Genomic DNA, 26,742 nt, shown 5'->3' with positions numbered 1-26,742 from the left:
TTCTTTCATTTGTGACATGTTTCTTTGTTTCTGCATTTTGGCTGCTTTCCTGTGTTTATTTCTATGTATTAGGTAGAGCTTCTATGTCTCCCAGACTTAGTATAATGGCCTTGTGTAGTAGGTGTCCTTTAAGGCCCAATGGCTCAGCCTCCCCAGCCACCTGAGCTGGGCACTCCAAGTGCGCCCCTGTGTGTACTGTCCTGTAGTAGTTGAGCCTTGATTGTTGTTGCTGTCACTGGGAGGGATTGACCTCCAGGCCAACTGGCTGTGAGAACCAGCTGCGAGTATAGAAGAGCTGCTGTGCAGGAGCCAACTCAGCCTTGATGTGGCTTCTTCTTCTTTAATTCCCTAGTTGTAGGACTTCCACTCAGCCAGATTTCAGGTGGTTCTGAATGATGATTGTTTTGTAGTTTCGTTGTAATTTTGATGTGGTTGTGGGAGGAGGCCAGTACTGTATTTACCTATACTGCCATCTTGACCAGTCTCCAAACCTGTAGAGAATTTTTATAGGAGTTCATTTGAGCCAAACTGAGGACATACACCAGGGAGCAAGATCTCAAATGCTCTAGAGAATAATAGTTTTGAAGCTTCTTTTATGCATTCGAGAATAAGGAGGGAACATGAGAAAGATTATATGGAGGTGGGAGAAAGCAAGGTGGGAATTGGATTACAGGATGGTTAACAAGATTATCTGCTCTCTTGAAGGTGATTATGACTTATTTCAAAGGAGTGTTAACCTAGATACACAAGAACAATGAACAGGGCTTACTTAAGGCAAAGATAAACCTTTTACTAAAGAAGTTATATATGATAGAAAAAATTAATTAAAAGAAAAAGAATTTATACGCCTGGGCCATGACTACCTACCATGGCCTGTCCAGTTAGAAATTTATGATCAGATCACCCTGTGGAGTTACTTTCCATAGAATCCCTTTTTTTTGGTCCACACTCCAACCCAGGAGACAAGGCTTGAACCCAACCTGAAATGCAAATATCTCTGCTTCTTTCCCTTACCCACAGCAAGACTAGAGTGACCTCTCACCTGAAAGAGGAGGGCCTGGTTCTGAACCTGACAAGCCAAAATCTGTGCTCAAGTATTTGTTGTTGCTATTGTTTTTTACCCTGGGGAGGGCACCAAGGGGAGGGAGCCTTTGTGAAAAGCCTCTGGAAATTCTAGTGTGTGCATGAGGCCCTTGTGGAGGCAGTCAGAAGGAGACACAACAAGAAGGAAGAAGCCCCTGTTCAGGGTGGGCATGAGGCCCTTTTGGAGAACAGCTCACTGAACTTCCCTTGCCTCAGAGCCCTGGGCTTTGGCATGGGGACAGCACAACCACAAAATGCTCAGATGTTGGGATACCATCTGGCATCAGCGGACTCTAAGGGCACCCTGGGTTTAGGTATATGGCAGTAGGAAGGAGGTGGCTGAGCTTGGCTTTTCCCTTCCCTGTCCTTGTCCTGTTTGCCCTTGGCCTCACTCCCCCAATAGTTCACTGAGCCTCATATCCAAAGCTATCTTGTTTTGTTCTGGACTATACTACCCTGCCCTGCTCTATTGTCAGTAGGCACTGAGTCTGGACTGTGGGGCCCTGCCGTGCCCTGCCGCCCCCCCTCAACCTCCCACATGCCTTACCCTCAGGCCCTGCCACTGGTGTCATCTCACCTCTGCCTTGGCCAAGATATGCTGGGCTGTACAGATCTTGGTGTCACAAGGGAGGGGCCCTGTGCCAGGGCTCAGTGTCACTGGTATCTGTCCATCTAAGTGCTGACCCTTCACCCCAGTCTGTCTATCTAAATGTTGATTCCTCACCTCACTCCCCTTAGTTCTCTGGGATCTAAGCCTTATCTGAGGGGAGATCCCAGCAGAACCCCCTGAAGCTCCAGCCTCAGGGCAAATGAAGGGATCCCTGAGGTGAGTGGTGCCTTCTCTTAATCACGGCTTGTGGTGGTTTAAGAGGTTTCAAATATCAGCCTTAGGTTCCTGGGAAGATGCATCATAGTATGATTAAAAAAAAAAAAAAGATGGGGGTCATGACCCTGAGTTCCAGTCCTGGCTCTACCATGGACATCTAAGTGTTGGTGGGCAAATCGCTTGCTCTGCCTGAGCCTGTTTTCCCATCTGTAAAATATGGGATTCAGATCAGTTCACCTAATCCATATCTGCCATGCTTTGCTGTCTTTCTCCAAAAACTCTGAGCAGCTTTGGTGGAGGGGTCACAGGAGGCAATCAGGATTTGTGGTAAAGAGTTCCAGGTACTGGTACAGGTTCCAGGGATCAAAGCACGGTGACAGTCAGACTCACTTTGAATGCCAGCCTTATCAAGATGTGTGGCCCTAGTCAAGGGACAGAGCCTCTTAGACTCTCAGTTTTCCCATTTGTGCTATTGGGATAGTAAGGCTCCCAGGGACACGGTGCTCACAAAGCACATGGAGCACTGGGCACAGTGCCTGGCACATAATAGGTGCTCAGTAAATGGGAGCTGGCTGACCCTAGTTCCTGACTCCAGATGTCTGCCTTTTTCCAGTCTTCTCATTCCTGGATTTTGAAACTATTAGGCCCTCCCATCTTAGCCAGCCACACCATGTCCCACAAGGCCCTGGGATTGAGGTAGCCTGTGGCCTAGGCCCACTGCTATGGCTCCTTCATGGGACAAACCCACACTCCTCAGCCTCCAAGGCCCTCAAAATCCTGCCCTGTAGGGCTCCAGCTATGTGTACCTCCTCCTCCTGGCAGTCTCCACCCTATGCCCTCAGGTGAGACTGTGCTTTTTCCTCATGTTCCCACAGCTTCCTGGCATTTAACCATGTAACCCCTGGTTATATTGTCATATATGTGTGTGTTACTAATTCCTCTTCGCCTATCAACACATGCTAAATTATGAGCTTATTTGAGGATAGAAACAGTCGTCTTTGTATCCCCAGTACCCAGGGTAGAGCCTGGCACTTGGCAGGTGCTCAATAATATAGACTGACTCCACAATCGATTGGATGATTAAGCCTACCTTTGCAGTCTTGTCTCAGGGTAGGGAGCCTCAGACTGGTGCACTGGCTGTCCCTGGTTCCTTCCCCACCTGTCCTCCTGCCCCCACTCCCTGCTCTGCCAGTAGGAAACCTACTCAACCTCCAGGGTACAGCTGAAATTTCATTTCCCATGAGTACAGAGCGGGGGAAGACAGTTCATGCTGCCCAGGGACTCCCACAATGTTGCTGGCAAGAGCCACGGGCACACAGGAGGGGCAGGACCCAGCTTGCTCACACAGTGCCAATTAGAGGGCCTGGTTGAGATGGAGTCCTAAAGGTGCACAGCTTGGCAATGAGGCAAAGGCACCCCCTCCTTGGGCCAACTGGGCAAGCAAAGGCTTGGTAGATGTTGGTCCCTATTAGCACACTCCACTCAGTGCCCACCTGTACAACCCTGACCTCACGCAGCCTGAACAGGGCTACAGCTCCTCAGAAGCAGCTTTGGGTTTCTTCCCCCTTTCCCTTCTGTCCTCTCACTCACCTGATGATGCAGGGTGCTATAGTGTGTGCGGCCCCAGCACCAGCAAACTCTCAGCCCTTTAGCCATAATGTTTTAAAGAAATAAAATTACAAAGGAAACCAATTATATTGAAACAGAGTTATCAAAACATTTACTTTTTTGGCATAGTAATTTATATGCTTTTTATTAACATGATAAAAACAAGGAAGATCTAATAACTATGGTCCTTTCAAAGTCGTGTTGAGAGTAAACACTATTTTGAGATATCTCGAAAAACTATAATGCAGTCTGAAAACACCTGTGATTTCTGTTGGTTATGAAGTCACAGGCACTGTTAACTATTGTGGCTTGTTGCTCAAGTACATACGAGACTGTTAAATTTCAGTTACAGGTGAGTAAAAATAAAGATAGATAGATAGATTTTTTTCACATATAGATTCACAATCTGGAGTGGAAAGAAAAGGAGAAATCCATCATTAATTGAGCCTTATACTCCTGTTAGTTAGCCCTGGCACTAACTCTGAGAGAGGTGTACTATAACCCAGAGTTTCTTTTCTTAAAATTGATTTTTTGAGAGAGAGGGAAGAAGGGAAAGAGAAAGAGACATAGATTTGTTGCTCCACTTATTTATGCATTCATTTGTTGATTCTTGTATGTACCCTGACCGGGATTGAACCCAAAACCTTGGTGTAACAGGACCATGCTCTAACCGAGCTACCCAGCCAGGGCTATAACCCAGATTTTCTGATGAAATACTTGAGGCTTAGAAAAGTTGCCCAGTCATCCAGGCCCAGCTTGGAAGCCCTTGTTGCTCCCTCCACACAGAGCTGCCTCCTTAAGGTAGACAAGTTATAGAACAAGATGTTTAGTTGTCCCTTTGGCTCTAGAATACCCTCTCCTCAAAAGGCCCTGTGACCTTGGGAGGTGTCTAACTAGTGTACAGAAGGCTCATGGCCCCTGGAAATCACACACACTGTTATTTTTATCTCCAGTTTATTTTTTTAGACTAAGAGCAGAGTATGAAAGTCACAGCCAAAGCACTTGAAAAAGGCCCAGGAGGATGGGTGGGGACCACAGAGGATGGACAGGGTAAGGTCCTGGGAGCTGGGTCCTGGCTCAGGGCTGGAGGGGAAGGGCATTGTTGTCTCACGGTCTCCAAAAGTGTCTGTGCGTTGCATAGGTCTTGTCTTCACAGAAGACAAAAGAGGGGCCAGGGGCTCCCCCTGTAGGGGGGGCCTAGCCTGGTGGGCAAGGGGTCTGAGTTGGGAGGGGAAGTCAAGGAAGGTCAGGGGGTTAAGGAGGGGGAGGGACTCTGTCTGTCTGTACATTATATATAGAGATATAGAGTCTGTACATGCCTGCCTGGCACCCCAATGCCCACCCCTTGTCACCCTTTTCCACTGCTCACTCCCCCCCAGGGGTGTCTACTTGTAAACTTGGATTCAATCCAAACCACAGTCCTGGGAGTGGGAGTGGGGGGAGGAGGACATGCTTATTGCTGTAAACAGGGCAAGGGGGCAGCGGGTGATGCCACCCCCTTGCCCATCTAGTCCCCTCCCTGTGTTCTGCCCCTGGAAGAGAGGGATGGGGTGTCTCCCACGCTTCAGCTTGCTCTCTTTGGGGCATATTTGTCTCTCTGGAAGGACAAAAGGGGAGGGCACCAGGGGTCAGAGAAAGGTACCAGGGGTCAGAGAAAGGTACCAGGGGTCAGGGAGTCCTGAGCACTGCCTTTTGTGGTCCCCCAGTTTGGTACCAAACATTACCCAAGCCATAGGCCACTGGGACCTGTGGCTGTCCCTGTGCCTGGTCCACTACAGTGACCTACGTGAAGGGAGAGGGCAGAAGGGACGGGCACAGATGTATGGTGCAGACCCCACTTTCAGCCATTGGATGAGGGGTCTAGGCCGCTGGGCTAGGCTTCCTTTGGAGAGGCCAAAGTCTCCCTATTCTGGGGGGTCCCCCCGCCCCGCCCCATCTCTCCCCCATCAAGGGAGGGAGCAGAGCTAGGAGGCCCAGAGTATCATAAGGAAGAAGGCGATGCCCACGGCCAGGGGCAGGTGTTCCCGCTTGGGACTGGTCCCGCTGATGCTCTTCTCAAGCTTGGGCACCTGGGGGTTCTCTCCCTCAAAGTCTTCTGTGGATAGATGAAGAGACAGACTGATGAGGGCTGGGCTACGCGCCGGGGCTGGGGCACGCGGCGGCGGCGGCAGCAGCAGCAGCAGCAGCAGGGGAGCCCGGGCCGTGACCACCCACGGTGGTAGGAGGGATCGGCGTCCCGGGGGGAGTCATGCGAGGTGAGCAGGCACCGGGGAGGGAACTGCGGTTCCAGCAGTGGCCACCAGAGGGCGCTGCGAACTCACCCAGCACGTTGATCTTCACATTGGGGCCCATGGTGAACTGGGGGAGAGTGGGGACCGGCTTCTCCCCGGAATGCGATGCTGCGGGGTAGGGTGCGGGTGGGGAAAGAGGAGGGGAGAGTCAGGGCCAGGATCCCCTCCCCCTGCTACAGCTGGGGAGCAATTTCCCCTCTCCTGTGCCCTCCGCCCTCACCCCCAGGGAGCCAGGGGAGCCCCAAAGCAGGGGAGCTGAGGATGGGGTCGCGGCTGGGAGCCGACTCTACTCACTGGAGGCGCAGCAGACGAACACCTTCATCCTCAGACACTTCCAGTGCAGGTTGTGGGTGGGCGTGGCTGCGGAGGAGACGGGCCTGAGTGGCTTCCTCTCGGTTCGCACCCTGCGCCCTCGCTCGGAAACTCTCCTTCTCACACCTCCACCCCGCTGTCTCTCCCAGGCAGTCCCCCCTCAGTAGCTCCCGGGCCCTCTGGACACTGTTCACGGGGCTCAGCTGTCCGCCCCAGGAGCCCCTTGGTTCCTAGACTCGAGAAACTCCGACCCCTAAGGACCGACCCCGGGATGTTCGTCACAGAAAGTGACTGCGACCCAAACATAACGCCGTCCTCAAACACCTCTCAGCCTTACGACCCTGTGTGAACTGAAATCCCAAGGTCCCCGGTCCCCACGCCCCGCATCGGGGTACCGCTCCTAGCGAAGGGACCTGGTGACAGCGCTGGCCCGCCCCGGCCCTGCGGACCCGTGCCCTGGCTGTCACTCACAGATGTAGTAGTACTCGTGGCCGGCGTGGAACTCGTAGCCCAGGGAGAAGGCGCTGTAGCGCTGGAACTTTTCCGAGAACTTGATGGGGCTGTGGGACGCGTGCGGCCGGTTGCACTCCCAGCGCTTGAAGCCCTGGCTGGCGTTGCAGGCGCGGTAGCCGGCTCGGCTCACCATGTACAGCACGTACTGCTCCGCCCCGCCGCCCGGCCCCGAGCTGTTGTAGTGCGGGCAGTAAATGTCCAGGTAGTCGTTCACGTTCACCTGCACGGTGTAGCCCTCTCGCCGCAGGCTGCGGGGGACCGGCAGCGGGTCAGAGAGAAGAAGCTCCCACGCCAACCCGCTCTCCGCCTCACTGCCCCGCACACCTTCCCCGGGGTCCTCGAGCTTCCCGGCTCTTCCGAGCATCCTCTCTCCTCAGTCCCTGCGCGTCCCCAGTACCCTAGCGCCGCCGGTCCCCGCGCTAGACTTCTGGCCCGTTCCTTGTTCTGTCCCACTAGTGGCCACCAGAGGGCAGGAAAGGCGCAGGGAAGCCCGGCCGGCCCCCGAGGAAAAGAGGCGGAGAGAAAGGTGGAGGGAAGCAGCGAACGCTGGTTTTCGTTACCACAGAAACGGCGCAGGCCCCTGCGATTCCCAGACCCAGGCCCGGATTTCCTCAGTCCATCCCCCAAGATTCACCAGCCCGGCGGGAGGGGGGCAGGGCGGGTAGAGGCGGGGAAGGGAAGAGTGAAAGGGGGAGGAATCCCTTCGGATAGATAAGCACCCTTCATCGCCTCTCCCCGCATGCTTCCCTGCGGCTGCCAGCCCAACGCCAAGGCCAGTCGGATAGGACCTGCCCTCACACAAGCATGTATGGAGGCTTCATGCATATACATGCATAGTTCTAGGGCGCAAACATAAATATGTCCACCACCCACTCATAGGCAGCAGACACATAGAAGTGCTCTGTTGTATGTGTGCTGAACTTGCATGCCTGTATTGGTTGACCTCGGCAATCTCAAGCTCTCTCCCTGCTTTCACACACACACACACACACACACACACACACACACACACACACACACACTGGTACATGCGTTCCCTACAGTATCACTGGTCTCTGTACCTTGAGTCCCACTGACCTCCACCCTGAGGCCATGGGCAATGAGGTCCCCAATGTGACACAACATATCAGGGAGCTAAGGGACTCAATATCAAGGCTCCATGTGGCATGATACCACCCAGCCAAAACTTTTGTATCTATACATCTCCCTCCTCAACTTGGGCACCACTGCACCTTAAAGATGCTAGGCAGAGCAGTGGGCACAGTGGTCAGACAAGATGGCTGTTCCCCTTACTTCCCCAAGCCTCCCATGGGGCAGAGAAGCAGGTGCTGGGTCCCTTGTAATCCCCACCTGCCCCATTAGTCATCATCAGAGCGCTGGCTTAACACTGTTGGTGGTGGTACTCAGTGGTGTGGGCATGGGAGAAACACCCGAATGGAGAAAGAAATTCAGAGAACGAGGCAGGAGTTTCCCCTCATTTCCTTACGGCAGGAATGCACACATCTTGGCAGCGAGAGGGAGAGCGGTGGACACAGGAAGGCATGGGATAGTCGGCAAATGTCAAGCCGCTGGGGTCCCTGAGAACTCCCTGAGGGGTGGGACTGGCTCCCCAGGTTGCCAGGCACCTCCCAGTTCCACAAACAGTAATTAGATCTATTAGGGAAAGGAGTTTGGGGGTCTCTGCATGGAGAAGGGCTTTGAGGATCCCTCCTCACTTTCCTTGGTCTTGTCTGTGCCACCCTTTCCCCAACACATCCGCTTCCAAGCCTGGCAGTAAGGCAGATAGGTGAGCAATGGTGCGCTTGGCCACCCCAGTAAGAATGGGCACAGCTTCTTTGAGTCATCAAGAATGCTACTAGCCCCACTCGGTTCCCACGGGAGTGATGGGTCACTCAGGCCACTCCCTGGCCCTGGCACTCTGGTGGGCAGGAGTACTGGCCTGGGGCACTGGGAGCAGGAAAACGGGTTAGACCAGGCCTGGCTCCCAGCTGCCACCCCAGGTTTGCCTCTCTGTCTCCAACCCCAGAGTCTACTGTTCCTCCTCCACAGGCTTTGAGGAGGAGGCACTAGTGGTAGGGGGCCAGGTCTGGAACAGCTGTATAGCCACACTGAGGCCTCTGTCCTTGAGCCTCACCCAGGTGCCCATCCCTCTGAAGTGGCCCTTTCCAGGGTGTGTGTGTGTGTGTGTGTGTGTGGCTTTCCAGCTCTCCTTACAACACATCTCATACCAGCAGGGAGTAAGCCAAAGCCAGAGCTATTCCTATTAGGTACCTCAGTTTCCCCAACGGGGTGGGGACTAGCCTTATAGAAAGGTTGTTTGGTAACCACAAATAGAGAAGCCATCTGTTACCTATCCCCAGGGTTGGGTGGCAGGAACAGCCCCTGAAATGCCCCCAAAGCTGGGCACGTGGAAGAAAATGACCTGCTTGTGGAATGGCTGTGCCCAGCTGGAATCTGTCAGACTGGGGTCAGAAGGGCTGGGTCAGAAGGGCTGGGTACCAGGAATCCCCAGCCACACTGCTGGGAGACCTGAGTGTCTGCTTGGCTTGGGTGCTTTCTTTAAATCTGTCATCCTTCCTGTCTTGACGGTGAAAAAGGAGGTGACACTAGGCCAGCTAAGCTCCCAGCTAACCCCTCCTCCAGGGCTGTACCCACCCCCGGCAGGGGGTGGGATAAGCTGAGATCTGGGGACTGGGTGGTACCTGCCACTTCAAACACTTCTCTATTCCTCCTCACACCATCCCCCATTAGCCTCCCACTTCTCTCAAAGAAAGGCGAGTGTCGACTCACCCCACCTGGAGGGGGTGGCCCCTCACCCCGTTATGTCGTCTCTCCTGGCTCTCACCGCCTCCAGTGCACTTTACGACCCCTCTCTTCCACTCGTTCACTGTCCCGTCTGCTGGACCCCGGCGTGTGAGCCGCGGGAGAGCGGGAGCAAGCGAACCTCCCCGCACCCTCGGGCAATTAGGAGCAGTCACATGGGGTATCTAAACGGTCAGGGAGTAGGGGAAAGGTCCTCAAGGGGCCCTGATCTTGTTAAATCCCTGCCCCCACCCCTAGACGCGGGAATGCAGAGCTAAGGAAGTGGAGGAGGGATGTGGACACGGCACCCGGCTCCCTTCCCCTCCAGCGCGCGCTCCCGCGGCCGCGTGCAGCTCGCTCCTGCAGGCGAGGCCAGACCACGTGTGCACAGCGTGGGGTCTGCGCGCCTGGCTCGGGTGGGTGGGTGGCGGGGACGTTCGCAGGGTGGCGGGTGCCTGCTGACACCCCAGCACCCCTCTGGCTCGCTGGGCCTCCCCACTCCGCCCCGCGGGGTCGGCCGGGAGCTTCACGGGGCCGGCGTCGGGTGGGAGAGAAATCGCGCGCGCCACACATCCCTGCCCCTCCTCCCTGCGACAGCGGCGGTGGCGGCGAAGGTTTATTGATCTGCAGCGGCGGAGAAGCGCGAGAGCCCCGCCGAAAGCGAGACACAGAAACCGAGTGGGAGCGAGACGCACACCAAGAGGCGAGATGAGCAGGGACCGGATCCACCGAGAAATCCGGGAAAGGGAGTGAGGCACGGGGAAAGAGAGGGACCCAGAAACCAAGAGAAAGGGGGAAGAGAGTGAAAACCGAAAGACTTAGAGGAAGGCAGAGACAGAGGCTGGTCCAGAGGGGCCCACACGCGGCAGAGACAGAGACGTCGAGATAAGAAGGTTACCAGCGGCAAGGAGAGGGCACAGGCACAGGCCGGGGCAGGGAGAAAACGGAGAGAGACCAACGTGGACGTAGTAGAGCCTCAGTAAATATTTGTTAATGAATGTATGAGTGAAAGAGACAGGAAGGGAGAGATAAAGAGACAGGAAGGGAGAAGATAGCTACAAAAAGACGTTCCTGAAGCCTCCTGAGTAGGGGCGGACACCAACACACCTGCTCAGCACTGGAGAGAACGGGGCTCCGGCCGGGCGCACAGACTCGGCCACCGGCCGTTTGCCCTCCCCCAGTTCAGTTCCCGGCTCGGGGGACTCCTAGACCCCGCTCTCTCAGGCTCTCTCCAAGCTAGTCCTCCCAGCCCCAGTTTCTGGGCTGGATTGGGAACAGGTCTCCCCAATTCCAGGGGATCAAACGGACGGGCTGAGTAGGGGCAGGGGGCGAGATCGCGACCTGGTGGAGGGCACGGCCCCCCGGTCTGTCAAAGGCGGCCGCACGTGTCCCACAGGAGCCCTCCCACGTGACCCCCAGGAGGAGGGGTCGCAAGACCCTCTCCACGTGACCCCAAGGGGCAGAGACCCTCTGCGCGCGACTGGGGGTGGGAGCCAGCAGCCGGCTCACGTGACTGGGGAAGGGGCGCGGGAGCCGGTGGCTCGGCGCGGCCCCGCCCCCAGCTCCCTGGCCCTCTCCACTCCCGGCTACGGAGCACGTCGCTCTCACGATTTATGGGGCCGCGGCTGCCGCAGTGAGGGAGCCGGGGAGCCCGGGCGCAGCGGCAACAAAGGCCGAGGATTCGAGGCGGGGGCGGCGGCGTCCTCCCGGCCCGGTGCGCACCCCCTCCCACCTCTGCCGGTCCAGACCTGCGGGGAGAGGGAAAGACAGAAAGGAGGCTACCGGAACCCCGGCCCCCCATCCCTTCCCCGGCTTTCACCTGCGCCCAGGTGTATGCGGGGGAGGGGAACCTGATCAACAACACCCCCCACCCTCACCTTTCCCCTCCCCCCGACCATACCCGCACCCCTCCGGATCCGGCTTCCGCTAAGAACCGGGGATGCCCGAGGGTGGTGGGGAACCCGGGCCCCTCACCTGAAGCTCTTCACTCTCCGCCAGACTCTAGAGGGGCAGGGGGCGGACGTGTGAGTCTGGGGGAGGGGGACAAGCTAGATAGAGCTGGGGAATAGGCCCCTAGCACCCCCAGAGTTCTCCGAGTTCCACTCCGAGGGGGAGGGGCCGCATCCCCACCCAGAGGTTTCCATGGGAAGCAAGAGGGGGGCGTCGTTGGCTCATCCCCACCCCCAGTCTGACACTCCGGGCGCGAGGAGGGAGAGAGGGGGAGGCGCGGAGCCCCAAACAACAAAGAGCTGAAAGGCGAGCGGCAGCCCCTCCCCCGGGAGGTTGGGGGTCGCAGCCGCCCGGCCCTCCCGGCACCCTCCCCTGGGGCCTCGCCATTGCTCCCGAGTCGCCTCCCGGGGTGGGGAGCCAGAGGCAGTGCCGCCGCAGCCGCCTGGGCAGGTGTGACAGTGACCCCCCGCGTCCCCAGGGATCCCCCCCCGCGACACACAGACACACACGGAGACGGCCGGGGTGATCCACACAGCGGCTCGGCCGGGAGGGGAAGACAAGGGCAGCAGAGACTGAGCCGAATGAGAACCTGGCCCCGCAGCCGGCACCCAGCCGCCGCGCCACACACCCGGGAAACCACAGGGCGGCCCTGACACCCGCCCAGACCGCGGCGGCGCCGACAGCCACCGGAGCCCAGACGGGGCCGGCCACGCGGGCAGCGACCGCAGCCCCCTCCCCGACCTGTCGCCTGCTCCCACCCTCAGACGATCGCCGACGCAGACACACAAATCAAACACTCAGACAAACACGCACACTGACAGCCGCGCACGCCCGCACACACTTAGAGCCACACGCCGTCCCCAGCCCGTGTGTGCGCGCGCGCGTGTGACAAACCGACATCTCCCTGCTTCCTTTTCACCACTACCCCAGGTCCCCATCCTCAGCAAGCAGCACCCCCTGTGCCCCCCTGACTGCGACCCAGCCCCAGCTCACCCAGCCAGGCTTATCCACACAACCAGGGCAACCCCTTCACCTTCGTTCTGAGGAGGTGCTCAGATGGACTCCCTCCTTAGCTCTGGACCCCACTTTTAAAAGCAGGAGTCCGAGACAGAACCCCTTGAAACCTTCACCACTGAAAACAGGTCATCCCTGCCCCCCACCAAGAACAGACGGCCTACCCCCAGCACGCTGGTACTCCCAAACCCCAGCCCAGCCAAAGGGAGTGTGGGATGGGGTGTGCTATTCCAGCGGCGGGTGTGGAGAAAAGCCAATGTGGGTGGGGGTCCCTGAGCAGCCTCCTCTGAACGGCCCAAGCCCTCCTTACTATACCTCAACAGCCTCTTTCAGACATCCCCCACCCCCGAGTTTCACAGACGCCCATGGAGTGTGTGCCCCTCTCCCTCGCCTCCCAGCACCCAGCTGTGCGCCCCCAGGACTCCCACCTCAGGTTCCCCCAGGACTTCCCGGGCCCACAAGCTTCCCCTTCACTGATGCGGGACGCACGAGCTCCCTGGGCCCCCCGACTCACTGCTGGTTGGAGCTGTTCCAGTACACCGTATGCCGGTTTCCCAGCGCCCCCCCGGGACCCTGGGCCAGCAGCGGCAGCAGCGGCACCGGCACGAGCAGCAACAGCAGCAGCAGCAGCAGCGGAGCCGCCGCCATCCCCCGAGCCGCCGCCGCCGCCGCCCCCCAACTGAGCCCCGCGCTCCGGGCTTCTTGCTTCCCAGCTCCCTGCTGCCGCGGCCGACCGCCCTGGAGCCTTAGGCCACGCCCCCAGCCCTTCCCTCCGCCCTCCGGGGCGCGCTCCCGAAGCCCCGCCCTTGGCGCGCTCCTGCTAGGCCCCGCCCCGTCCGGGCCTGGAGCGCGCGGCGCGTGGGAGGTTGGAACCGTGCTACACTCTCTGGAACAACCCGCGCGCTCCTCGCCTCTCCCCCAAGGTTTAATTTGCTACCGTCGGTCTTAGGCTTTCTGCTCCCCAGTCTGGAGTTCCCAAGAGGATTAGGGAGGCCAAGACAGGGATCTCCATCTCGAGTAAGCACATTTATTTCTGGGATGGGGTGGAGACTTGAAAAGAAGCTGGGGGTCCAGGACCTCTTAATCAGTAGAGCTAGACCCCCCTCCTTTTTGAATGGTCTGGCTCTCTGCTCCCTTTTCCCATGTGAATGAAGAGTCGCGGGGGAGGGGAGTTCTGGAGGGTGTGGAAAAGCCCTGGCATCAAGTCCTGACAGATGTTGACCTGAAGCCCCCACCTGAGCATGAGGCTTATTTTTCTTGGGGGTAGGGTGGAAGAGCTCAGCCCCTAAGAATGTCAGTACTGGGTGCTGGAAGGGCCTTTGGCAGTCCAGGGCCCAAGGTGGAGGAGGGACCCAGGAGAGAGTCAGCTAGAGCAAACCAGGCTTTCCTGGGACATGTACAAAAGATTCCTCACACTCTAGCAGGGCCCCCTCCAAGTGCACCCAGTGGCGTCCTCACTCTTACTCTCATCAACATTGACAAGAGGGCAGAGGGCAGAGCACCCTGTATTCCAGCTCTCACCACAGTCATGTCCTACAGTGACACCCAAGCACAGACGTTACGCACACACATTCGGGAGAAAAAGCAGACACCCAGAGGCTGACACCAACATATAGACACATAGATACCTCTTGCGCACCCATGTACACACACACACAGGTAAAGGTAATATTGGACAGCTAGAGATCTGTAGAAACACAGGCACTTAGATACAGAGACAAAGGAGCACACACCCAGACACATGCACACACACTATTCATATACACACCTACATACACCCTCTGACACACACATAGCTCTGTGCTCTCCTCTCCTTTCTTTTCCTAGGAAGTAGAAGTTGAGCAAAAGGGTCTAGAATCCAGACCTAGGGGATGTTCACCCCTCATCTCTTCTCTTTTGGAGAGGCTCAGACTGAGTGACCAGGAGAATCAGGTCTCAGACCAGGTTCTCAGAACTCAAGCCAAACACCTGTGCCCAGGGGAACAGGCATAATGTTCTTTTCTTCTTTATTGCAGGAGAGAGAACATACAGGCACCCTTCATCTACTTATCCTTGGCAGGACAGAAATCCTGATCACAAGTCCACCTCTGGTGCTGGGTCTGGGGGAAGGGCAGTGTCATCCAGAGCAGGCTCCGTGTCTAGCTGCTGCCAGGCAAGAGCAGGCTCTGCCCTCCCTCAGCTCCTCTCCACCCCAGGAGACCTCTTCTCCCTTCTCAGGACCCAGAAAATAAATTAGGCCCCTTGGGGTGGGAAGGGGGACTTTGCAAACAGCTCTCCCTCTCCCAAGACTCCACATCCCCAGGGAGATTTGTTTCACCCAAATGATGCTAACCTGACTGCTCCAGGTGCCACAGATCCCAGCCCCTTCCCTGCCACCCACACTCCCTATTCTGCATGGGAGGCTGCTCTCTGTGGGGCTCACAGTTGGCAGAGAGGCTACCCATATTCACAGGGAGTGGGAGCTTGCTGGTTTAGGATTTTAGATTTGAGTTTAGAAGCTTTAAATCCCTGTTTGTAGGGTCTGGATCCCACTTATGGATGTGGGCCCTTTTCTATAGGGCCCAGATCCTTCTCTTTAGAAACCAGCACCCCCACACCCACCCTCCAATAATAACTGAGCCCTTTTCTCTAGAATCTGGAGCCCTCTTGATAGGATTTAAGCAGCTCTCTCTATGGAGTCTAAGACTCTGGGTTTGGATACTCTCTGTAGGACCTAGGCCTCTATCTATAGGCTCTGGTGCTTTGCCTATTTGGGCCTCTATCCAAATCAGCTGCTGGCTGCTGACTTGTTCTTTTGTGTGAATTAGAAAAAACACCCCTCTATGCAGACCCAGTCCTTAGAGTGCATCTCTTGGCAAATGGTGCCTATGTGCAAAAACAAAGGTGCCACTTCCTTCAGCAGAAGGTGGCCCTATGTGTCCCCCATCTTAGTGAGGGAGCTTGGACTAATGTCAGCCTGGACTCACCCCTGAGGTTGCTTCTTGTGCCATGCACAAACTGCACAGCTGTATGTGTCAATTCCGACTATAGGGCATGTACTTCCAGCTATAATGCCTAGGCCTGTCTATAGCCTCTACTCATGGGGTCTGGGCTTCCCTAGGGATTGGTTCCCTGTGTATAAGATCTGGGCCACTGTCTACATGCCTGGGACCTGACCTGATGCAGGCCTCTTTCTGTGGCATCTGGGTCATGGAAGGATCCAGGCTTCTGTCAATGGGGTCTAGGCCTCTGTTTACAATTATGACTCAAATTTTTCCTGATTGTGATTCATCAACAGTGAGATGTGTATTTTGCATTTGCAATACAGTAAACACACACAAACATGCACATTCACAAAGGACTGGAACAATACTTTTTATGAAATAATACTTACCTTTACTGCAGAGGAAACTCTCTGATATTTTTCTTCTGTTCTGTTCTTTAATTTTTTTTTTTTAATCCTCAGCCAAGGATATTTTTTCCATTGCTTTTCAGAGAGAGTGGAAGGAAGAAAGAGAGAGAGAAAAACATTGATGTGAGAGAGAGGCATAGATTGGTTGCCTCCTGCATTCACCCTGGCCAGGGCCGGGGATCAAGCCTACAAATAAGGTACGTGACCTTGACCGGAACTGAACCTGAGACCTTCAGTCCTAGGGCGAGCCAATGGCTCTAACCACTGAGAAAAACTGGCTAGGGCTAAAATTGTTTTAAAATGTGGTCCTGGCTGGTATGGCTCAGTTGTTTGAGCATCGTCCATGCACTGAAAAGTCACTGGTTCGACTCCCGGTCAGGGCACATGCCCAGGTTGCCTGGGTTTTGGGCTGGAACTCCAGTAGGGGGTGTGCAGGAGACAGCCAATTAATGTCTCTCTCTTTCCCTTTCCTTTTCCCTCTCTCTAAAATCAATAACAAAAAAAATTGATTAAAAAAAATAAAATATAAGACTGATTGAGATCCATAAAATTGATTTCTTGATTTCATTGCCCCTAATGGGTCACTAGCTATAGTCTGAAATACTGGTGTCTAAGGGTGAGGGCCTCTGCTGAGCCAGGGCTTCTTGCCATGAGCTGGTTCTTTCTCTCTAGGGTCTCAGGCCTCTTTCTTCTCTCCTGCAGGCTTTGCCTTCATTTCTGACCCCCAGGCTTTCCTGTACACTGCTGGCTGCCATGTTCTCTCCAGGAGGGAGTGAGCTCAGACTCCTGAGAGCTCTCTGAGCTTGGTGCCTCACCCCTCTACCCCTGAGGCCAAGGAATTAGGGAGTTGAACAGATCAGGGGCAGAGGGAACAGTCTTGGGCCACACAGCCTGAGTGGCCCAAGACTGTTCCCAGGATATCAGGCAGCAATCAGGGAGCTGAGCTGTGTTCAATAAATCATGGAGGCTAGGGCCTGGGGGAGGGGGCGGCCAAGAGGGAAGGTGGACTGTGAGTAAATAATTCATTAAAAAAATAAACAAGGAGCCCTGGTCAGTGTTGCTCAGTGGTTAGAGTGTTGGCCTGCTGTACACCGAGGGGTTGTGGGTTTGATTTCTGGTCAAGGGCACATACCTGGGTTGCAGGTGTGTTCCCTGCCCTTGGTGGTATGGCGTCTTGTGGGAGGCAACCAATCAATGTGTCTCTCTCACATCTGTGTTTCTCTCTCTCTCCCCCTCCCTCCCTCCCTTACACTCTCTCTAAAAATCAATGGAAAATATCCTCAGGTGAGGATTAGCAAAAACAAATAAATAAATAAAAATAATTAAAAAAATAAAAAAGAGCCTGTGAAATGGAGGATCAGATATATGTGTGAGTGGGAGAAGCAGCCACCAGCCCCAGACATAAAATATTCACAGGTTCAGCACTTAGCACAGGGCCCATGTGTGTGACCCAGTGCAGGCAGGTGGTTGGTGTGGTCCTAACATGGAGACCTGGGTGCTAACAAGGAGGACAATGCATGGGTCTTCGGACTTCTATGTGTGTGTGTCCGCACGGCTGCGCAGTACTCTAACGTCCATGAGCTGACATGGAACTGCACATGGGACTGACAGTAGGAAACACAGTGCCCAGATGTGTGGTCCAGGACACAGGAAATGAGGGCGCAGGGCTTGGTAGGTGGGGTTGGGGTGTAATAACTTCTTATCCTAGTCATGCCCTGATCCCTCTAATGAGCCTGGCAAGCTGAGAAGCCTGAACCGGGGAGGCATCTCTGGGGTGTTACACTGGAGGTGTGTGTGACTCCTCCGAGTATGCTTAAAGAAAAGCCGAAAGGGAGGCAGTCTGGCTTAGCAGTTAACAGGATGAGCTTGGGGTCGAATTCCAGTTCTACCACTCACTGGCTGTGCTAGTCACTTCACTCCTCTGAGACTGTAAAGTGGGGCCTAATCATACTCTACCTGGAGGAGTTGGTTGTTGTGGGGATTAAGATTCATGTCTGGGAAGCACTTAGCACAGTGTTTAGGACCTACGGAGTGTCTGATTAATGGAGGCCTCCTTGTCATTATTATGACGAGGTTATCTCTTGATGTCCACCCACCTAGACTAGCCCCAGACTCTTGTTTTCCATTTGTTCTCCCCCATCTCCACGCTTCTGAAATAGCCATCATAGTGGGAGATGTGGCCTAGGGCTTGGGGAGAAGGGATGGGTGGGAAAAGATTAGATAGAATCAGGGAGAAGGGAAATTACAGCCAAAAATCAAGTCCCATCCTCGACAGTGTGGAAAGGGGGTCCTTGACCTTTTCCTCAGACCTCAGAGCCTGTCCTTAACCTCTGAAATTCTCCCTTGATACAGACTCTCTTCTCTCTCCTGCCGCCAAAAATATAGCTTTCTAGCAAGTGGCTGCAAGGAGACAGAAGGAATTGGGGTAGAGGCCTCTGACTATAGAGACTATCACGACTCCTTGCCCTTCCTCTCACCCCTCATCCCTGCCTATTCTCACTGCCAGAGCTCTAGCACCCCCCTCCTCCGCCTATAGCAGCCGAGGGCTTCCCTGGCAAAGATGGCTATGTCTGGGCAAAACCCAGAGAAATGGTACCCCAGAGTGGGTGGGGAGAATCCAGGCTGAAGAGAGCCAGAGAGGGCCAGGGTGGAGGACCTGGGGCCTCCCAGTAGGCCCCAGCATTCCTAGCTCTCTCACATCCCCTGGAAAGGATCCGTTCCCTTTGGGAGAAAACAGCAGACAGGTCTGAGCTGGCCTGCTCCTCAGAAGACAAAACAGGCTGGGGGAGGGGGGCCTGACATCTTAGTGGGGAGTGGTGGCTGTAACCCCCATGGCTTCTCTGGGGAGCCAGGGGCAGAGGGACTATGACCTAGGCACACCCTACCATAGCCTGGGGCTCAGCCCATTGCCTCGACTGGCCAGTCTTCTGCCACTTGGAGAGCCAAGGGTCTAGGCCCCCAGAAGTGAAGATGGTGCCTGCCCACTCCTTCCCAAAGAGCCAACATTGGTTCTCCACTTCCCCTCCCCTGGGCTGGGCAGGTTCGGGCTAATCTTCGCAAGAGCTTCACAGCAAACATTGATCTGTAATAAAACCACAGCGTGTGTTCAGGAGAAGGGATTCCAGACACAGAGAGATCCAGACAACACATAGACACACTCACACATGTATACGCAGATGCAAAACATACAGCTCTGAGAGGGCAGGCACCAGCAGTCCTGAAAACACAGCTAAGCACGGACCCACACTGAGTCAAACACAAGTCCCCTCCCTACCATAAACTTTGCCCTTCAAAACCCAAGCCTTCTCTGACAGCCCATTTCCCTGTGTTATCATAGCACTTTGTACATAGCTCTACAATAGATTTGCACTTGGCATTATAATTATTTGTTGGCCAGTTTGTCTTCTCAAGTAATCTGAAGATTTCCTAAGGGAAGAAATCTTGTCTTATGCAAGTGTTATCCCCAGCATCTAGCATGCAGCTTGATATTTAGTTAGTAGGAGTAGGTGAGGTGCTTAATAAATAATTGTTGAATTGGTGAACAGAAGAATAAATGTGTCCAGACAGTGGGACCCCCCAACCCCTCAGAAGCACACAGAGGATACCAAGTGTGTGCTACGCATGCCCCTGGCCCCACCTTCTCTTTTTTCTTGTCCCCACCTTCTTGTCTCTTAGTCCCCTGATCTTACTGCCTCTCAGCTTCCTCTAAGGCCCCTTCTTTCTCCCCTGCACTCAGTGTGAGACCACGAATTTGAGGTCTGCCTGAGGGCTGGCAGGCAAGGCAAGGGTTAATGACACCTCATTAGGGTTTAATTGGAGGAAGGAAGCTGCCCTGGCACCAGACCGGTGGGCAGGCCTGCCCCTGGCTGGAAGCAGGCATCCCCCGTTCCAGCACCCTGCCAGGTGTGTGCATGATTTGGCCCTGGAGATCCTCAACCCAGCCGGGGGCACCTCCTCCCACCATTTGTTTTGCCAATTTAGTCTCTAGGCAGTACAGACCAGTGCTCCCCATCTGTCACCAAACATTCAGAGGGGGAGTCAGACTTCTTGTCCTTTCTCCTTTAGCTGGGCGGTGCCCCTCCCACTTTGCTGGAGGCTGGGAAGAGGGGTGGGGTAAGGAACTGGACAACTGAGGGATTACACTAAGGGATAGATTTGGGATACAGATAGCGACAGGGATATACAGCCACGGGGCTCCTGACTTGGAGATGTCTGACCAATTTGACCTTAAATGCAGAGAATGCAAATGAGATGCAGACGATATGCAGATGAACACGAGGATCTCCAAATTAACATCCCCGGTGGCAGCAGCTCTGCACCCAGGACCCCAACGCTGTTGCCAGTACCCCCTCCTCACCTTCCTGGCTTAAGTGGCACTGACCATTACTTTCAGTGAGAAAAAGGAGCTCAAGGAAGGTAAGAGTTTGGTTGGGCGAGGGCTGCAGGATTGGGGAAGCTGAGCTCCACCCCAGCCTCCCCGCCCCAACCCAAGCACCACCCAAGCTGCTACTGGAACTCGATTACCAACCACTCTCCAGGTTGCGCTCGGACGCGCCGTCGGTTGCTATGGGGACCCGCCCACGTCCAGGCCTGAACCAATGGGCGTCATCGCTGATGACTTCATGCCCCAGGTCCCCGAATTTTATTGGTCATTTGGAAGCCATGGTGGCCCTCTCCAGCTGCGTCACGGCTGGGGATCCCCCGACGACCACAGCCCTCGTGGCCGACTGAAAGCAGGGCGTGCTGGGAGCTCACAATTTGCCGAATGAATGAGTAAGGAAAGGAAGGAAGGAATTAATAAAAGAGAAGAAAAAGAATGGTCACAAAAAGACCAAAACTTCAGGGTTTAGACTCTAGGGAAAGAGGGAGAATTGCAACCCTGGAAAGTGTGGAGCAGGATCCGGTTGCAGAGACTCTGGCTCTCAGGCTCTCCGGACGGGGAGAGTGAGGCAAAGATGAGTGGAGTTTTCGCTTCTGTTTGGGAGAGACTAGGGCAGGCCCAGCAAATTGAGGGCCTCTCCCTCGGCCGTCTAGCGCCGCTGAGTTTAGGGGAGATCGGTGACGCCCCAAAACTTGCAGAGCTGCCCAAGCCTCTTGGAACCGCGCCCCGGAACACGCCTGGAGGACTTCTCATGGGTAGGTAGGGCCCTGTTCCAGAGCCTTCAGCCGGTCTGGGCCCCTGGAGCAGACTTAGCTCTCGTTTTCCACGGGGACCTGCCCGGGAGTGAATCAGGGCCCCGGCTGAGCGGAAAGTGAGCGTCGGGAGGGCTGGCTGCGCTGGAGGCCTGCGGCCCGCTGGCCTGAGTTGGCGACTCCACCCCCCAAGCGCGCAGCCGCGGAGGTGTCCGCCCTCGCACCTGCGGGGAGCCGGGCGGCGGGCGAGGGCGTGTGTCTGTGTCAAGTGTGCGGCTGAGAGGAGGGCGCGCAGGAGCGCGGGCACAGCCCGCTGGGCACAAGTCTCTTTCTCGAGCCGTTCTTATCAGGCTTGGTGGGCCAAGAGCGGGCGTCTGGGACAGTCGGAAGCAGAGTGAGACCCCCCCCCCCCCCAGTTCTCAGTGCAGGGCAGGGGCTACTATCCAGTCGCCCCCGGCCTGCCCCGCCTGTGGGTTCATTGGATAGGGGTGGAGGTAGCAGTAGTCGGAGTCCATGGCGACGTAAGTTCTGGATGACAGTGGAGATGGAACTCGAACCCAGGACCAAAAAGACTGAGCCTTCAGCTCAGATTCCACGTCCTCCGCACTCCAGCCCCTCCACGATCGTTTGGGGTGAGGACCCTGACACACGCCTGCGCTGCACGCGCACCTACAGACGTGGCATTTTCTGAAAGTGGCCGCAAATGGGGGGAGGGGTCGACCCGGGTCCGCTCCGCCCGCGCCGCCGCCCTCCACCCCAGGCCTCAGCCGGAGCAATGGAATTAACCGAGGGGGACCGGGGTCCGACCTAGGCACTCAAGGGGGTGGGGGAGGGGTTCGCAATCCCCAGCGTTTCGACCTGTCAGTCTCCGGGCCCCCCAGCATCCCCACCCCCACCCCCCACCCCCCACCCCCATGTTCACACTCTGCCTCTCGCTGCCGCAGCCGCGGAGCTAATGAGCACAACATCCACCTATTGATCGCGGGCTCCGCGCCAGGCGGGCGGGCACTATGCCTGTGGAGGCTGTGGGGCACAGGGGCGGCAGAGCACAGCTTCGGGGGAAGGGGCACCCTTTCCCCTGGCTTCACCCAGGACATCATTCAGAAAGAGTTCCCCGGTTGGGTTTGGGGGGATCATAGCCTTGTAGGAGGTGGGAGAGACGGTGTGGGGCTGAGAGCGAAGGGGGCCCTCCCTCCTTAGCCCACCTCCTCCCTCCTTATAAAAGCTAAGAACAAAGAGGCCGCTGGGGAAGGAAGCTTTGATCTGACCCCACCTTCCCAGTTCTAGGCCAGGCACCGCCCAGACTGCCCTTGGGAGGGAGAGAGACGCTCAGCTCTCAGGGATCCAAGCGTCCTGAAACCCAAAGGTGCTGTCTTCATAGTACCCCTGCCTGGTGCTACCACAGTTTGGGCAGTGCCCCAAGTAGGTGGGCTGTCAGGAGCATCTCCCCCTCCTCAGCACAGGAAACCAGCTAGGGAGGTGGGAGAGAGTGCCAAGCTCCACAGCTGCTGCTGGCACCCACTCCACACTGCCCAGAGAGGTGCCTACTGAGCCCTGGCATGGATGGCCTGGGCACAGCTGGCATGGAGGTCAGGCCAAGCCAAGCTGAGAGCAGAGGCCAAAGGGAGTCCTTGTGTCAAGGAAGGAGCCAGAGGGCAGTAGGTTGAGGAGAGCAACAAAAAAGATGGGTAGTTTATTGAGGGTTTGGTCCAGACACTTATAAAAATACAAATTGGTATGAAATTCAGCCTTATGGCAAGTCTGTCTTCACAGAAGACGAGTGACCCCCTGGAAGGGAAAGGTACTGCCCTAGGGAAGAGGCCCACAGGGCACTGGGCACAGATGGCAGGCCTGGGCTGCTTCCTTGCCCTGGTCCTTCAATCCACCTGCCCCAGCTCTTCAGTCTTGGCCCCCAGCAGGCTCAAGGATTCAATTCCACCAAATTCCAGTCTTCCTGGGAGATGGGTTAAGGCCATCAAAGCAGCTGTTGGATACCCTGTGTTATGTTGCCTTGGTTCCAGATGCCCAGGGTTGTCTGCAGCTCCCCTGTAGTTTCCTTTTCAGCCTGGGATGAGGGGCCAGCACCTGCAAGGGTCACCTCAGACCCTCTGACTTTCCTCATCACTGCTCCATCCTGTCTGGCTTGGCACTCCCAGCTCAGGTGGCAGGGGCTCCTCCTCCAGGGAGTCTTTGGAGGGCTCTGGCTCCTGGGGTGGCAGGAAGGGTCCGCTTGGCTCAGAGAACTCGAAGGAGACGAAGAATTGGGAGCAGCAGCAGCAGCAAGAGACAGAGGGGGCTGGGAGCGCCCCCACCTTGCCACCCCGATGTGCCACTCTCTCCAGGGCTCCCAACAGGATGAGCTGACTCAGACTCTGTGAGGGGGAGGGGAGCACCAATGTGTCCTCCATTCCAGCAGGCTGCTTTGCTCTCCCCATTAGCTGTTCACTCCCATCCTGTCCTCCAGGGTCTCTCAAATCAGCCACTCCCTTCCCATAACCTGCATCTTGTCCTCTCTAAACCCCACCTTCCAAATCTCCCCCAAATTGCCAATACAGACCACCAGTTCAGCTAAAGCTTTCCAAGGCCTTGCCCCTGGAGATGTCATTCTGTTGGCCCAGCACACAGGCTGCAGTGGAAGCTCCCACAGGCTCAGGGGGGAGAAGAGGCCAGAGTTTACAGCCCTGCCTGAACCCCTCTAAGTCTGATGCTCCCAGGTTCTCCCCACACCTTCCCTCATTCCCAAGAGGGACCCTAGCCAGAAGGGTTGCTCCCCGTGCCCCAACCCACTTACTGCTCTCCTTGCAGCAGACAGACACCTGGAGCCTCAAACACTGGCCAGGACTCCCGGGAGTGGGCACCGCTGGTTGGTGGGAGGAAAAAGTTAGCACAGGCTGTTTTGCAGACCCTGTTTCAGACCCTCCCAGCTTCTCTTCTCTTCAGTTCCCTGGAAAGCTTTCCTTTCTTTTGGGCTCCATCCAGGTGCCAGTCCCCATCCACGGCCACTCCTCATCCCCTTTCCTAGCTCTTCTTCCCCCTCCTCTCTATAGACTCAGTCTAGATGCCCCCTCCTCAGTCCTGGACTCGGGGCCCCTCCAGCCCCCCTCCCTGACCACAGCCCCTCCCCCCTTCCAGGTATGGTCTTCATTCCCAGTTCCATTCTTCCCTTAGGCTCTCTGCCTGGACTGGTGGCAAAGCCAGGCACCCCCATTCCTCTCCCCACCTCCCCCAAGAGGCAGCCAGTGTCCCCTTCCTCACTCACAGATGTAGTAGTAGGTCTCTCCAGGCAAAAACTCGAAGCCAAGGGAGAAGGGTGTGAAGCGCTGAATCTTCTCTGAGAATTTAACAGGACCAAAGGGAGCGAAGGGCAGGGAGCACTCCCAGCGCTTGAAGGCACCAGGCCCCTGTGCCTGGCAGGCCTCATAGCCTGACCAGTCCACCATGTACAAAGCGAAAGTCTCAGGGCCCTCAGGGGGCCCTGGGCCCTCATAATGTGGGCAGAAGATGTCTAGGTAGTCGTTGAGGCCCAGCTCCACCACAGCGTCTCCTCGAAGCAGCCTGCAGGGCACAAGGTAGGCGTGAGCTGAGGGAGCCGTGGCAGGGCACACTTGGGGCACAGGGTCAGAAATACCCCTTTCCAAGGGTCTCTGCCAGCCTCTCTCCTGCCCTCTGGAGAGGGAACAGCTCAGCAAGGCTTGAGTTGTCCAGACTGACAACTCTTGAGAGACAAAGAGAGTGCAAGAAATAGATGAGGCGACAGATTCACAGGTTCAGAGAGGTTAAGAGGCTGCAATACTCATAACCACATGCCTCACATGTGAGAAGGCTTCTCACCACACCCTGCCTTTTGTGTTGGAGCTGCCACCTATCTCTCTAGCCCCACTGCCCAACCAGGGCTTGGCACAGCACCTGTGCTTGATAAAATGTTAGGTGGATGGCTGCTGTGAAGGAGCTGGAGCAGAGGCAAGGGGTAGAGATCTGGGCCCATAGGGCAGTCACAGATGCAGAGTTGGAGAGTGGGAGCAGTATCCTCCTTAAAAGATGCACAGAGAGGGAGACTGCCCTGTAGACCTCAATCCAATACTGAAAAGAATGCCAATGAGGGAGTAGATGGTGGGTGCCTCCCCCCTTTTTTTTGGCAGGGCAAGGAAGTACCAGACATGGAGGGGAGCCCCCTTCACATATCACACAATCTTCAGCCTCCTCAGGACTCCCTTCACCTCTTGGGAGCCACCTGGGGGAGCCAGTACAGGTAGGAAGGACTGGGACAGACTGCCCCCCACAACATCAAATACAGCATGAACCACACCCCCTCCCTACCACACAGACACATATAACCTAGCCTGACTTAGGAAAGGCCTCCAACTGTCCCTCAATGGGTGGCCCAGGGACCACCAGTATCAGGAGTGTTGATTAGAAATGCAGATTTCTGGGCTCAGCTCAGACCTACTAGAACAGAATAAGCCAGGCCTTCGTATGTTTTCTTCCACCAAATCCTCAGTGCCTGGAAAAGTGTCCTGCACAAGGACAGAGCTCAAAAATATTTGTGAATTGAGTGAATGAACCAGAAACCTGAGTTGAGTTCTAGAAACCTGAATTTTTAGCAAGTCCTCCAACTGATTCAGAGACACTGGTCTGGAGCAGCGAGGGAGGAATTCTAGGCTAGGAGACAACAGCTCTTCTCCGATGGTATTGGTATTGTAATGACCTGTCTTGCCTCCTGCCCTCCCCAGGGGGTCTTTGGGCTCTGGGAGGACAGAGTCTAGGTCTGCTCATCCTTCTAATCCCTAGCACCCTAGCACGGGTCCACAGTATGCTCTTAATACATGTTAGTAAGTAAATGGCCAGAGTCACAGATTGTCTCTAGTAGATGGAGAAAGCAAAGAGAGGTAGGGGTAATTGGGGAGGGGGTGGAAATAAGGAGCTCAAACGACTTGCCCAAAGGTGATTCGGCTGGAAGGGCAGGGCCAGACTGGAGAGAATTAGAAGATAATAACCAGATGAAAGCAGAGATGCCAAATGAGAGATCAGGAACGAGTGAGCGCCAGAGGAAGGCCAAGCGAGCAGGAGAGTAGCCCACGCTCTTTCACAAGAGTAAAGCCCCCTTTCTCGCCCTCGAGTCCACCGGCCCCAGCTCAGGCTGGAGGGAAGCTGGGGGGGGGTCACCAGAAGAGAAGCGAAGGGGGCGGGGCTCGGAGTACAGGCCAAGGCCCCTCAGTCCGGCTCCAAGACCCTACCTACCGTCCTTGGGGCTGGGGTCCTCTGCGCGTCCCCCAGCACGTGCGGGTCGGGGGAGACCCGGGGCACGCCTCGCCCCTCCCCCCTCCCCTGTCGACTCAAACAAAGGAGCCCCGGCGCGCGGCCGGGTGCCGGCGGCGCTGCGCTGCGCGCGGATCGAGGGCCGGAGGAGCGCGCACCCAGCCCTGGAGCGCACGGGCCCGGCTGGCCGAAGGCTGGGTTCGGCCCGGCTACCTGGGGTTACTGGAGTTCCAGTAGAAGTCGTGCCGGAGGCCGGAGCCCCCTTGAAGAGGGGAGCCGAGGAGCGCGGCCCAGAGGACAGTCTGCAGCAGGGGCAGCAGCCGCATCGCCCCGCGGTCCAGTCTGGTCTGGTTCGGCCCGGCCCACTTCGCCGTGGCCGCAAGAAAGGTACGGAGTGGAGAAGAGGGGGTGCGGGAAAGGGGGTGGGGTGCAGAGACTCGCAGGCCACGCCCCTGGATAACTTTGCACCAATGGGAGCGCGTCTCCGCCTCTCCACTCAGCGCCAACTCCTGTTAACCCCCTGTGAGCCCGTTACCAGCGCCAGGTTAGCCAGGCTCCTATGG

The 26,742-nt window shown here is 56.2% G+C and overlaps 1 protein-coding gene across 3 annotated transcripts; it reads right to left on the bottom strand.

Moving 5' to 3' along the window:
• Positions 1–4,454: 4,454 nt before the first annotated feature.
• Positions 4,455–26,575, bottom strand: EFNA3 (ephrin A3). 3 transcript variants are annotated; one of them, XM_087828292.1, is made up of 5 exons: positions 26,393–26,575; positions 6,592–6,881; positions 6,103–6,168; positions 5,839–5,916; positions 4,455–5,612 (listed from the first exon to the last, which is right to left on the bottom strand). In XM_087828292.1, exons 1-5 carry the CDS (start codon positions 26,503–26,505, stop codon positions 5,482–5,484), a joined length of 678 nt encoding a protein of 225 aa, XP_087684418.1. In that variant the 5' UTR covers positions 26,506–26,575; the 3' UTR covers positions 4,455–5,481. The 3 variants fall into 3 exon arrangements, with proteins under 3 accessions (XP_087684418.1, XP_016076829.2, XP_016077140.1); XM_016221343.2 differs by lacking the exon at positions 26,393–26,575 and adding an exon at positions 12,914–13,047; XM_016221654.2 differs by lacking the exons at positions 4,455–5,612; positions 5,839–5,916; positions 6,103–6,168; positions 6,592–6,881 and adding exons at positions 23,046–23,295; positions 23,715–23,783; positions 24,183–24,478.
• Between the last annotated feature and the right edge of the window lie 167 nt (positions 26,576–26,742).

The sequence above is a fragment of the Miniopterus natalensis genome, chromosome 19 (genome assembly GCF_054644295.1).
Source record: "Miniopterus natalensis isolate mMinNat1 chromosome 19, mMinNat1.hap1, whole genome shotgun sequence".
NCBI classification, from domain to species: domain Eukaryota; kingdom Metazoa; phylum Chordata; class Mammalia; order Chiroptera; family Miniopteridae; genus Miniopterus; species Miniopterus natalensis.
The sequence above is the reverse complement of the archived record's forward strand: the minus strand, read 5'-3'. Positions and strand labels throughout refer to the sequence as shown.

Coding starts and splice junctions, on each gene's coding strand:
- EFNA3 (XM_016221343.2), bottom strand. CDS start 13,047: ATGGCGGCGGCTCCGCTGCTGCTGCTGCTGCTGTTGCTGCTCGTGCCG. Junction 6,169..6,591: donor CCACGAGTACTACTACATCT/GTGAGTGACAGC, acceptor TCTCCTCCGCAG/CCACGCCCACCCACAACCTG. Junction 5,613..5,838: donor TGTGAAGATCAACGTGCTGG/GTGAGTTCGCAG, acceptor ATCTATCCACAG/AAGACTTTGAGGGAGAGAAC.